We start from the raw sequence: 13,207 nt of genomic DNA, 5'->3' as shown, positions 1-13,207 counted from the left end.
GGGACAACTACTGCCTCACAGGGTGGTCACGGGGGCACATGAGCTGACGTGTAAAGTGGCACCTGGAGAACAGGTGAGACAGTTTAAAGCCCTCACAGCCTGAAGCTAAAGGGCGGGCTTCCGAGGAGGGAGACGGGCCCCAAGGGGACTGTGTGGGAGCCGCAGGAGGCATGTGGTCTCACCAAAGAAGAGCAGCTTTGCTCTAAGCACCACCCACTGCACTCCCTTTTTCCACACAAAAAAGCAGGATTTCTTCCCTGCCCAGGAACTCCTAGGCAGAGACAGGGCATTTGCCCAGAGGTCCCACCAGCACAAGGCAGGGCCTGCCTACAAGGCCTGAACCGGAAAGCCACAGTTGGCCACAGCCTACGAAGGTGGGAGCAGGAGGGCCGGCGGTCACCAGGAGCTCTGAGGGCTGGGCAGACACCCTGGGGTCAGGGGCGGGAGAGAACGAGCAGAGCAGGGAAGAATTTCCAAGTGTGGAGGAACTGAAAAACATGCCCAGGCTGGCGGGGAGGCTGTTGGCACTTCAGCTGTCACCCCCACTGTGGTGGCGTACCTGCTGCTGACAGGTGTGGGGCTGAGTACTGAGAAGGGCCATCAATGACACATTGGGGAAGGGACCGGGAAGGGCACAGCTGGGGCTTGGCCAGGCTGGGCAGCACTCTCACCTCTTGTCCAGGAATACGAGGGCCGTGATGCCCGAGGACACCTCCTCGCTGCTGCAGCGCAGTGTGCCCTCAATGGCGTCCCACACCTGCAGGTCCAGAGGCCATGAGCACCTGCCTGCACCCTAAAACCCTAAGTGGACTGCCCTTCCCCCATCCCTCCATCCCCTGGCCCCGGCCCACCTCCAGGCGGCCGCTGCTCCGCCCCACCACGATAAGGCTGCCCTGCAGCTCCAGGCTCCAGATGGAGCCATCTGCGCTGGGGGCCCAAGCCAGGGAAGGGGAGCCCTTCTCTGGATAGGCCCCCTCGTCCTCGGGGGTCGGGGGCGACCCGGGCCCAGGGGAGGCCGGGCGCAGGGCTGGCGAGTGGCTGGGCGCCAGGCCGTCCTCCTGGTACACGCGCTGCACCAGGCGGCTGAAGTCGTAGCCCGGACCCTCGCGAGCACGGCTGCAGCCTGCCCGGTGCCGGGGCTCCGGCTGCGTGGGTTCCGAGAGCCTCGGCTGGGCAGAGAAGTTGGTGTCAATCAGGCAGGTGAGGTCTGGCTGGTCCCCGAAGAGGGCAGGCGGCTGGGGGCCCCGGGGCCGGTGCCGCAGGGGAGGGCTGTCCCCCGGCTCCTCCAGGCCCCCCTTCCCGCTGTCCGACAGCCGTTCCCAGCTCTCCTGCGTCTCGAACACGCTGCCAACGCCACTGTCGCGGCGCAGCCTGCCGCGGGCCAGGAGGACGGAGTGAGAATGGAGGGAAGATGGAATGAGGACCGAGTGGGGTGGGGGTGGGGTGGGACCGGAGGGGGCGGGGCGGGGGCGGGGGCAGGCACCTACCCCAGTCGCGGAATGCGTGTGAGGCAGTCCCCGGTCTGCGCATCCCACACACACACGTGGCCGGCCAGGCAGCAGCTCACCAGCAGCATGCCGTCGCTGGCCAGACACTCGATGTCCTGCCGGAAGTGGGGGGAGGGGTGTCAGCACGTGGGCCCCGCCCCGGCCCCGCCTCCGCCCGCCCCGCCCCCGCCCACCAGCTCACCATGAGGTGCCCGCGCAGCACCAGGGGTACGATCTCCGTCTCGGGCGGCGCGTAGCCGTAGTCGTCGCAGGGCAGCTCTCCGCGCCGCCGCCGCCCAGGCCCGCTGCCGGGCTGCCCGTAGTTGCGCGGGCAGAGCACGCGGTAGAGGCAGAGCAGCAGCAGCACGAGCACCATACCAGCCGCCAGGCCGAGCGCCGCCACCCTGCGCGGGCGGGAGCGTGGTCACGTGCGCCCCCACCCCTGCATCCCCCTCCGCCGACCACCTCCCTGGGGAGCCTTACTTGTACAGGGTGATGTCGCCGTGGGCCGGCACCACCCCGGGCGCCCTGGGGCCGGCCTCCCAGAGCGCCCCTGGGCCCTGCCGCTGTGGGGGCCAGGCACTGCGACCGTCCTGAGGATGCCGCCCCTCCAGGGCCTCCCTGGGGTTCAGGCGCAGGGTGACCGGGATGACAGGCAGCAGGCTAATGTACCTGGGAGCCCGCGGGGGGTGGGGGTGGGGGGGTGTCAGCGCGGAGCCTGTGAAAGGGCCCCTCCCCCTTCCCACCAGGACTGGCTCAACACGCTCCACTCCAAGCCCACCTTCTGGGTACAGGCTTCCCAGCACGGGAGGGGGGGGGGGGCAGAGCCAAGTCCTTCCCAGCCCAGCACCGACCCCAAGCCCTGCTCTGTGATAGGCACCCAGTGCCCATACAGCCACCACTGCATGTGGGCCGCCTCTGTCCCCCATCCGGGCACAGAGTGGGTGACGGCCGGTGGGTTGATGTCATTCCAGCCGAGGGGCTGGCCGCAACCTGTGAGTTCCCAGGGTGAGACCCAGGGCCATTGTCTTGGGTTGTGACTGCCTGGAGCATAGGTTCCTACCTCACAACCCTATGGGTGTTTCTTGGAAAGGAAACACAAAATTCAAAGCAATGGGTCTCCTGCCTGAGGGGGAAGGGATGCTCTGGGACGATGAGCTGATACAGCCCAACTCACCTCTTGGCCAGTGTGATGTTGTAGTAGCTGAAGAGCGTAGGCCAGTGGCGGAAGGAGAGGGTCCTCCAAAGTTCCTCATCCTCAGGCCCCCAGGTTACCTCTGGGACAGGGCTGTCAGGGGTGCCCTCTGCTGGGCCCCCAGCCTCAGGCGGCTCTCCAGGCAACGTCTGGTTCTCAGGTAGCTTAGGGGCATCAGGTGGGAAGATGGAGAAAGCAGGATCGGGGTGGCTGGCGGGCAGTACGCCACTAGGCACAGGCATGGGAGTCAGGGCGCCGTCGCCCAGCGGGCTCTGCTCTGTCACCTGGGCAGCGAGGTACGTGCGCAGCCCTGCTGGGTCTGTGTACACCAGGATGCCGATCCAGACGACAGTGCCGGCCTGCAGGGGGGCCAATGGGTGCTCAGAGGGACCTCCGGGTGGCCCTGACCCCCCAGCAGCCTTGGCCCTCATGCCAGAAGGAAACAGCGCAGGGACCTCAGGCCTGGGGGTGGGGAGAAGACCCAGGTCCCAACCTGTCCTCCCTTCTGCCTCACCAAGTCCTCCCACTACCACCTGGGCCAACTGTCATTGGAGGGACCGAGTCCCCTTTTCATGGTCAAGGTTTGGGTTTCCTGCCCTAGAAATACGAAGAGCGCCCTTAGAACTTCCCCAAACCCCATCTAATAGCTGGGGCCAGAAAGCAGGCACCATTCCCATGGTCAGCACGGCGAGAGGGACCGGCTAACTGACCTGCTTCAGAGGCGCCCACGGGTCCCCCAGTCCTCAGAGGGCCTCAGCCTTCTCCCTGCAGCTCCATGGGAGCGCCACTGCTGGCCAGTAGCCAGCCCTGCTCCTCTCCTTCCACGCAGCCCAACAAGTGAATGAGTCTGGCCAGCATTTTCTGACGCCGGGCACTGTTCCATCCCAGAGCACCCCATCCACCAGGCTCCTGTCCTGAGTCCCTCTAAGGAGACGGTGACTCTTCTACCCGATGCTCCCGGGACTGCTGCTCTCAGAGATAGGCTTATCACCTCCGAAGCCACCAGGATCTGGGCAGGAGGGTATGGTGGGCAGCTTCCCAAAGCCGGGCTTCCTGGGGCCGTGAGGGCCCGAGGAGCACCCCCCACCTCCCAAAGCAAAGCGCAGAAGTCCAGAGGGAACGGAGGGCCAGCCCTCAGAGGGCGGTGGGGGGGGGGGCAGGTACCATGATGAGGCGCTGCGCCAGGCGGGTGCGGGCCAGGAAGTAGATGACACGCAGCCTCTTGGGGAGCCGCAGGTTTCGGAAGGAGGACGGTTGCAGCGTGATGGTGTGGGGTGTGGAGGGCCGCACAGCCAGCTGCCGCTCGAAGCGTGCTGGCCGCCCCACTGGTTTTGCTGGGGGCAGGCAGGCCTCTGAGGGCAGCCGCTTGTTCAGGTCTGCTAGCTGTGGGGGGCACAGTGGTCAAGGCTCGACCTTGCTGTCCAGAGGCAGCCCACGACCGAGATCTGCAGCGCTCTCACCCTGGGCCATCCCGAGCATGGCCAGGAAGGTAGGTGGGGCAGGGCACAGCACACTCCTACCTCCATCCGGCGGATATCAATGGAAAGGACAGTGGTGAAAAACAGCATCTGAAGGAAGAAGTCCGACACCAGGCCCACAACGGCGAAGAGACAGAACTCCTGGAATTAGAGCAGTTGAGGGAACACGATGACATCATGGCGCAGACCCTGAGAAGCAGCTCCCTGCCTGCAAGTACCTCAGAATCTGTAGGGCAGTGGCGGGCAGAGCCCAGCCAAGAGATAAAGAGATGCTGCTGTGTTCTGACTCTGAGAGTGGCCGAGGAACAAGCGGCAGTGCCAGCTGCAACCCCCTCCCTCCCCACCAGGCGGCAGCAGAGACACTCTCCCCCACCACCACCCCAAGAAGGTGGAAAGGGTAGGTGCTCTCCCTATACCTTCCAACCCCCCTAGAGAGGAAGGCCTGATCCAACCTGAAAATCTCTGAGCCCCAGCATCCCGCTACCCCAAAAGGCCTCCCTCAAAGACTCTTTGGCCCTGCTTAAGTTCTATGACCAATGCCTACACAGAGCCCAGGCCTGACCCAATGTCAGGATTCCCAGAAAGCTTCCTTGCCAGTGACTGCACAGTACCAACGGAGGGAGAGAGGGCAGGAGGGAATTATTTCTACCCTGAAAGGAATATGGGTAGTGCCTCTGCTCTCCAAGTTCTGTCCACAGAATCTGCTCAGATTTCAGTTTTCCTTCCCTGCCCTTCACCACAGCTTCCACTCACATCTGGGGTAAGATAAAGGACCCAGCTCATGGTGACACAGTGCTCTGGCAGCTCTAATGTCCCAAGACAGCACTATGTCCTGCAGATGCCCTCTCGGTCACCCTATGTTCTCTGCTCACACCACAACTCAGCAGCCCTGCCAGCTCCGGGGGACGGACGGGGAGGACAAGCTGCACGGCTCCCTCCCTGCAGCCCCCCAAGTCAAGTCTGCGCTCCGACTCGGCGTAGGTCCCCCTCCGCCTGCTCGCAGCCCCACAGCTGGGTGGGAGCACTTGGCCAAGAACAGGAGCCACTCAGAGCAGTGGGTGGTGGCCCTCCTATGGTGGGGGGTGGTCTGTGCCTGGAGGCTACATAAGTGGGTCCGCGCTAAGCCCAGGAAGGAGGAGAGGGCCAGTGCAGCACAGGGCTTCTGCTTGAGAAATGAGAAACAGGTCTGACTGGAACTGGGTAGAACTTCTGAACCAGGCCTGCCAGGAGCACTGTGTGCATGGAACGGCATCTGGGCAGCAGAGGTCCCAAGGCCAGGGCGTCCATGCTGAGGGGTACCCCCGCACGGGCAGGCCTTGGGGTCTTACCTGGATGGCGGGCACCAGGGTGAAGTAGCCAATGAGGATGATGCCCAGCTCCGTGGCCATGTTCTTCATGATGGACCAGCTCTCACTGCTTAGGCCTGCAGGGGACAACAGGGCCATGGGGCCAGCACACGGCAGGGTGCCCAGCCTTCTGAGGCAGCCATTCCACCACAGTGGCCCAGTGCTCGGGACTCTCCCAGTGCCCAGGCTCCAGTACTGCCAGCACTGCACGGCTGCCGCAGGGAAGGGGCTGGAGAGCACCGAGAAGAGCTACGGCCGCCATCAGACGAAGGGAGGAGCAGGGTGCGGAGATGAGCAAATCCGAGAGGAAAGCCGAGTGCCGCCCACTCTGGCACCGCCATGTACTATACTGTCTGGTCCGCAAGGGACAGCCACAGCCGGTGGAAGGCCCGAGCGATGCAAGTGCTGGCTGTGTTCTTCCTCCAGCCCCTGCCCCCGAGCAAGCCCCTGCTGGGTAAGGGGCCGTGTCCCCTCGCATCCTCAGAGCTCCCCATCTAGCGCAGGGCCTGGCCTCTCACAGCAGCTCACAAAGGCTTCGAATGAACGAACAGCCTGCCCTCGGCCCCGTTCCCACAGACTGGGGGTTCCGCAGAGGAAGTGCAAGAGTTTAGACTTCCAGGTCTAGGCTCTCTGCCCACTTTCCTCAGAATCCTGACCCCCAGCTCCTGGCACCGAGTCCCAGGGGCCTTTCGTGGCAGCGGTGGAGGCAGTCTCTGCAGTGACCAGACGCAGGAGCCTGCGCCTGGTGTGGCAGAGTGAGGCAGGAAGAGGAAGCACTGGGTGCCAGTCTGGACAGAGGGCCACGGCACACATGGGCCCTGCTGTGTTCTGACTGAAACATGAACCAGCACAAAGTCCAGTCTAGCAGTTCCGTGGTTCCTCAGGGCACATGCTACCAAGCCCCCAGGGCCCGGCAGTCCACACGACGTTATACTGGAGGTCAGAGCAAGGGCGACCCGTGGGGCCCCCTGTCTCCTCCACAGCAGGAAGCGCAGCACAGAAGCACCCCCCCCCCAGCGCCCCCTTCACTGCCAGCCGTGTTACCTTGGGCAATGCGCAGCTTCACCTCCAGGTCCACTGGGGTCGAGACCACAGACTTGGTGAGCACCAACACGTTCTCTAACCCAATAACCACCACAAGGTAAGGGAAAATCTCGCTGGGGACAGAGAGGGAGAGAGTGAGGACTGTGCTGAGGAGGCCCCAGCACGTGCTGCTCCTCCATAGGCTTGGGCCCTGGGAAGGCTGTGGGGTTTGCAGCCTCTAGCGGGAGGCTGCTGAGTGACTTCCAGAAGCACAGGGCACAAGCCCCAGCCCCCTCTGCCGCACTACACAGGCCCTCTGCCTGCACAGCCCTCAGCTTTCAGGCAGGCTTGGAAGCCCGGCCGGGCATCAGCAAGCATCCTGGTCTAAATCTACACAGCACACAGCGGCTGCCAGAGCACCGCTCTCCCTGTCTCTCCCACACTGGACTTCCAGAGCAAAGGGCGGGGAGCCCTTGGCAGCACCGCAGCCAGGCCCTCGTCACCTCTGCAGAAGCTATCTGGAGAACTACCTGTTCTCTGGGAGCTGAAGCTCAGACTACTGGTGAGAACTGTGAGGGACAGGTCACCCCAGCTGAGGTGTACCCGCCGGGACCCCTGCTGTGGGGCCATGGAACCCAGGGCTCTGAGGAGGGCACAGCAGCCACAGGGGATGGGGTGTCAGCCCCACCAGGTTCAGAAAAGGCAGCAAGTGTTCCACGAGCAAGGGAAGTAACAGAAAGCACAGTATCGCTGCGCCCACAACCAGCCTGAGCAGCCCCAGTAAGTGAGGAGCCAGGCAGTCAGCGGCCACTAAAGGATGGGCAGGGGCCGGGGGAGCCTAAAGACCGAAGACAAACACGGAACAGGGCTTCCAGCCCCAGAGCTGGAGAGAAATGGCAAGAGAAAGCACAGGTCAATGGAAAGGTGGCAAATTAGACTGTGCTTGTATCTTTTAAAAACTCTGAAATGGGGGCGCCTGGGTGGCTCAGTGGGTTAAAGCCTCTGGCTTTGGCTCAGGTCATGATCTCAAGGTCTTGGGATTGAGCCCCGCATCGGGCTCTCTGCTCGGCGGGGAGCCTGCTTCCCTTCCTCTCTCTCTGCCTGCCTCTCTGCCTACCTGTGATTTCTGTCTATCAAAATAAATAAATAAAATCTTAAAAAAAAAAAACAAAACTCTGAAATGACCTATTTTGTTAGTAATTGAATGTTTTAGTAGTGAAAAAGGGAAGAAATGTACCTTTCTTAACCTCCTACCCATCTGTGCCCTAAACCAATACGGAGCGGTATGCATGTGGATATATACTGAACACACACGTCCACATCGCTTACACACACACATGCAAAAACACACTTATATACACATATATGAATACCTGCCCCACATACACGGCCATACCTGCATATGTGTTATATGTATATATAGATACACTATACATACATGAGTGTAAATACAAGCCAAGTGAGTCAAAGGTAAAAAAATATATCTCTTCAATGTCAAGATAACTACGTAAAGATCTGGGGGAACAGCAAGCATCCAGTCCTGGGCAAGCCTGGAGGCTCTCTGGCCTGAAGCTCAGGGGAGCCCGGTGGGGACCTACCCGCCATTGAGGGTGGGTGTCAGGCCGAAGAGTGTGCAGAGCCCCACGGACATAAGCAGCGAGCTGAGCACTGTGACCACAGCAGCCAGGGCCAGCCCCCACTTGGACTTGACCATGTCGATCTTGCCTGGAAGGCAGAGAAGACACCTCAGGGCAGCGTTTACCCCAGACCCTGACCCACCCGGGGCCCGTCTGGACTTATCTCCTAGGAGCAGAGTGTGCCTGACCTCTGAGGAAGCGGAGGCCCCTAGTTTAATCCAAGAAAAGAACAGCCACACATACTTCCCAGTCTCAGAGAAATGGTGTGTCTTGAGAGCCCTAACCCAGGAAGGGTCTTTTCCTGAGAAGCCAGAGAAGGCCCAGAACCACCCAAGCCTGAGACTCCACCAGAGGAGGAAGCCCTGGCGTTTGTGATCGCCGGGCATGGGTGACCTCTCTGCCAAGCCACCTTCAGAGCAGGGAAGCAGGTAGCCTGGAATGCCCGCTTAGCTTGGAGAAAGCCCCCCGCCTCGGCGCTGTGCACCTACGTGTGGAGAAGTAGATGTAGGCAAACAAGATGATGTAGGTGGTCACGAGGGGGATGAGTTCGGCGATGCCAATCTCCTCCTTGAAGTGCACGTGGACCAGGCTCTCCGCCCGCAGGCTGCAGTTGGGGCTGGGGTGTAGCAGCATCAGGCGGGCCCGCAGGCTGCCCAGGAACCTGCTCGTGGGTGGGGGGGCGGGGAGGAGTGAGGGGGCAGACTGTCCCTCTTGGGCCAGGGGAAGAGACCCTCCCTGGCAGGAAGGCCCATCAGGGCTGCCCTCCTCCCCATGCTGGAGGCTCTGTGGTGTCTGAGCTTCCCCACAGTCTCCAAGCAGCCTTGGAAGAATGACAAAGCTATCTCAGGAGCTCCTCCAGCTCCTTCCTGAACACTCCTTTCCTGACCTCTCATAGCACTCTAAGTGCCCAAGGCCCAGACAGCCAATCGACTGGAGGCATCTCCAGTGTTCTCTCCCTGGGTAGGGAGCTGCCTGCAGCACTCTGCTAGGAAGGCCTGAGGCCACATCGGGCTCAGGAGTCACCAGCTAGGGACTCCTACCAGAGTAGAAGCACCAGGACAATGAATTTGCCTTAGTCCCTTCTTCTTTTTCTTTATTTTTTAATTCAATTATCCAATGTATAGTTAGTTCCTTATTCTTAACCAGGCGTCAGGTCATCCCTGCTCAAATGTGGAAACACAGCCTCCTTCAGTCTAAGGGAGATAAACATTTCAACAGGATCCTTAAAAACTGCAAGTTCCGGGGGGCATTCTGGACACCCTAAACCAGAGCAGGGACTACTCAAAGCCTCATGCCATTCCACAGCCCAGCCAGGAGCCCCAAGCGCCGCCAGCCTTACTTGGCATGGTAGCGCCTGAAGACCAGGGTGATGGTGTATGAGACCATCCTCTTCCTGGTGTAGAGGCCCACCCCGCTGTACTTCCCAGGAACACCGAACAGCAAGTCTGCAGACAGAAAGCATCAGGTACTGACATAGGAAGACAGCCACTGTAGGGCTGTCAAGGACCCCTCCCTACCCCCACCCCGAAAAACATGGGGTAACCCCTGATCTGCCAGAGCGCCCATCACAGAGGACATGGTGACCAACCTAGGCAACCTGCCCTGGAGGTACCTTTGAGCGTGGCTGAAGTCTGTAGGGTTTTGGGCTCGTGCTGGTGGATGGTCCCAATGATGTCAGGATCAGCATGGAAGCGTTCCCGGTCATTCTGCCAGAAGTTCCCAGGGGACAGCAGCAGGCATCCATGCTCCGGAAGTAGGTTCCGGAGCTTCCTGAGGCCTGGAAGCAGGTCGGTCACCTGCAGGCACACCTCCTCCAGGCCCCTGGTCCCGGAACTGTGCAGGAGAGAGCACAAGGCACCTGCTGTGTCCGTGAACACAAGGCAGGCGCACTGCACTGACAGGGGGCTCCTGATCTCAGGTTCCCAGATGCCTAAGGATTAGGACAGCTGCAGGGCGGGGGTTGGGGGGGTTCTTCCAGGCGGTCAACAACCAAACCATGTGGTTGATGGACCTTCACAGTACACGTGAGGCCCCAAGCCTCTCTGAGAAGTGCGTTCTGAGAGCGGATACAACCTCTCACACACTAAGACACCTCAGGCAATTCAGTGGGCAGCCAGGGCAAAAATGAGGGGCTTCATTTCAGTCACCAAAATGTGTGCCAAAGCCCTTAGCTAACTAAAATCCCAGAGGGGAGGCAGCATGTGAAGCCAGCACACCCCAGAGACCGGGGGGCTGGGTGGCACCACCCATGGGGCCTCAGAAGCAATCCGTTGCTTTGGGGGTGCGGGGGGTGCCTCTTCTCAGCCCGACCACCACCACGTCCACGCCTCAGGGGCGCCAGGCAGCAAGCCAGCTGAGGTGTAAGGCAAGCCCGGCACAGGGTCAGCACTGATGACACCTACTCCATCTGAGACCTGAGGACAAAACTGTGCCCTCCGCAGAGGTCCAGGGGTGTGTGGCCATGGGGACCCGGCAGGATGCTGAGAAATGCAAAGCTGGCGACCCCGCCGCTCTGCTTGCCTGTTCAGTTTCCGCCAAGCTGGCTGGCTCTGTGGTTAGAGAGAGGCCGGCACCCACCCCTCCTGCGGTGCGGAAGGAGTTCAGGGAGGCTGTGGTCTCCGAGAGGGTTACCTGTCTCTCAGCACGTGGTTCCGGATCTCTTCCACCAGCTGGAATGCACGTGACAGAGGGGAGCGAAACACATCCACTGCCAGGAGGTTCTTGTGCCAGGGAGACACCGAGGACTTCACAAATATCTGCTGGATGTAAGCCACGGGGGCACCCACATACTGCGGAAGAAACGGGGGAAGGGCAGAAAGGTCAGCTCGGCACTGGCCCATGCTCGGGAAGGCTGTACTGAGCATCTACGATGGGCCAACCATGTGAGGCCCGAAGGACGGGACTTCAGAAATGAAGGTGTCCCCGAGGGGCTCTTTACCATCTATGGACCACTTCCCTTCTCACTTCCCAATAGACCAGGGGTCAGCAGACCATGGCTACAAGCGTGGTCAAGCCCAACACCTGCTTCTCTGAATACGATTTTCCTGGAACACAGCTGTGCCCACCCCACTCTGTGCTGTCCCTGGCTGCTGTCACACAACCATGACTCCGGTGAGTGTTCAGCACAGAGACTGTGACTCATGAAGCCTAAAGCACTTACAGCCCTGCCCTCTATGGTATGGGTCTGCTGCCCCCGCAGAGGACCCTAAGCTCCCAACAGGGCGCGGCCTGTCTTACTGACCCCATCACTTGCATGTCAGTGGATTTTAAAGATCCAAAGACCCAATTTTAAATCCCAGCTCTCCAACCGTACGGCCTCGGGAACATGTATTTTTCTGGATTCCAGTTTCCTCACTGTGAAAGGATGTGACCGACATTCACCCCACAGCATCGAGAACACGCACACACACACCCCTCCCACCACATGGACCCACAGACACACACATGCATCCAAACAGCACATGCAGAGATTACGTATTCACGGAAATCTTACCAATAAACAGTTCTGGCACAGCTTTTCACTGCCACCACCCCCGCCCCCCGACAGTCCTGTGAGAAGCAAGGGGACTCCCCAGGCTCTCAGGACTGGTGCAGGTGTTACAAGGGCCCAAGCCCGCGTCTCCTCACTCAGCGCCACACCCTTCTCTCACTAGAACCGGCCGGCAGCCCTGGAAGAACTAACAACAGGTCCCCGACTGAAGCGTTCAGACATGTAACAGGCACGTCTGAGTAATTCCCAGTGACACAGAGGTCATGGAGCACCCCCAAAATGAGGTACTGGATTAGCCGGCCCAGGGAGAAATGGCATGGAGCCGTGAGGTGGGGAAGGCCTGGCAGGAGAGGGACGGGGAGCGCCTCTGAGCGCACAGCCAGTCTGGACAGCACGCGGGAGTCCTGCCAGGTGCGACCAGAAGTCCCAGCCAGAACAAGGGGAGGCAGGGAGGGCGCCTGCCTGAGCGGTTGCGGATTCTAACCCGCTGACAAAGAACAGCCCCCGGCTGTCTTTGAGAGGAAGCGACGAGGTGGAAGTCACGCTCTGGAAGCCTCTGGAGTTATGGCATCATCCAGGTGGAGGCAGGGCAAGACAGCCCAGCAGCCATGACGCATGGCAGTGCCGCAATCAGGGACGCCCAAGAGCAAGGGAGGACATGAAGAAAGGCCACTCAGCCACTCGATGACGCCCAGACAGTTCATCGCACAAGCAAGGTCAGGATGCTGAAGGCGAGCGGCAAGTTCCGGCCTCCTGAGTGTCAAGGAACAACCCAAGGCAACCACCTGTGCCTCTGTGAAGTTTCCGTTCAGGACGCCCTCACAAAGGCGCCGCGGACAGAAGGCCTCACCTGCTTGTCTTTTGCACAGGACCTGGCCTGCTAGAAGCTGCTCAGAGGCACAGAGGACTCTGGAGGGAGCTGGCTGCCAGCAGCTCCTCCGCTCAACTCCCCCCACAGTCCTGAGTGGGGGAGGAGCCATCTGAAATCAAACAGCTCTACAAGGAGACCCGCCCCAGGGCAATCATCCCCAAACCCTGTGAAGAACACGGCAGGTCACCCAGAGATGGCCCAGCACCGCAGAGCCTCCAGCCCTGGTTTGTGCCCACTGGCCACAAGGCTGTGTCACACACGCCACCTCCTATGCCCAGTGCCCTTCTCGGGCCCTCCACCTCCACCCTTAGGCCCTCAACTTCCTCCCCAGCCCCCTTCATCCCAGCCAGGACCACTCACACTACCATCTCTACAAGTGCAACATGACTCAGAACCAGAGCCCTCTCCTGGGTCCTACGGACAGCTCTAGAAGTTCTGGGAGCACCAATTTTTTTTTAAAAAAGTTTCTGCTTCAAAGTGTACATGTTATGACTATCATCATCATTTTTAGGGGAGAGGGAGCCACGGCTTTCATCAGATTTTCATAGGAACATGTAAGCCTTTGCCTTAGACGTCTCTTTCTCTGTTGTCCTTCCACCAGGGCTGGGTAGACCCAGCACTCGTCGGTTGGCAAGCCCTGCCGGCAAGCCCCAACGGCAGCCCCAGGGAATGGCTGAGTC

General features: G+C 60.6%; 1 protein-coding gene across 1 annotated transcript in view; it reads right to left on the bottom strand.

The window, feature by feature from the left end:
- Window positions 1–13,207, bottom strand: part of LOC101682504 (SREBF chaperone) — a 70,132-nt gene that overhangs the window by 1,635 nt on the left and 55,290 nt on the right. Inside the window, exons 4-18 of the mRNA XM_045080592.1 lie at window positions 10,798–10,955; window positions 9,779–9,999; window positions 9,506–9,611; window positions 8,655–8,827; window positions 8,128–8,254; window positions 6,551–6,663; window positions 5,489–5,583; window positions 4,203–4,301; window positions 3,847–4,065; window positions 2,665–3,041; window positions 1,971–2,159; window positions 1,690–1,891; window positions 1,488–1,603; window positions 852–1,371; window positions 672–757 (exon numbers count right to left, since the gene is read on the bottom strand). Coding sequence (XP_044936527.1) covers window positions 672–757; window positions 852–1,371; window positions 1,488–1,603; window positions 1,690–1,891; window positions 1,971–2,159; window positions 2,665–3,041; window positions 3,847–4,065; window positions 4,203–4,301; window positions 5,489–5,583; window positions 6,551–6,663; window positions 8,128–8,254; window positions 8,655–8,827; window positions 9,506–9,611; window positions 9,779–9,999; window positions 10,798–10,955 — 2,801 coding nt within the window. The remainder of the gene's footprint in view (window positions 1–671; window positions 758–851; window positions 1,372–1,487; window positions 1,604–1,689; window positions 1,892–1,970; window positions 2,160–2,664; window positions 3,042–3,846; window positions 4,066–4,202; window positions 4,302–5,488; window positions 5,584–6,550; window positions 6,664–8,127; window positions 8,255–8,654; window positions 8,828–9,505; window positions 9,612–9,778; window positions 10,000–10,797; window positions 10,956–13,207) is intronic.

This window comes from Mustela putorius, unplaced genomic scaffold (assembly GCF_011764305.1).
Source record: "Mustela putorius furo isolate JIRA1106 unplaced genomic scaffold, ASM1176430v1.1 tig00000095_pilon_pilon_pilon, whole genome shotgun sequence".
Taxonomy (NCBI): domain Eukaryota; kingdom Metazoa; phylum Chordata; class Mammalia; order Carnivora; family Mustelidae; genus Mustela; species Mustela putorius.
This window is presented reverse-complemented; position numbering and strand designations above follow the sequence as displayed.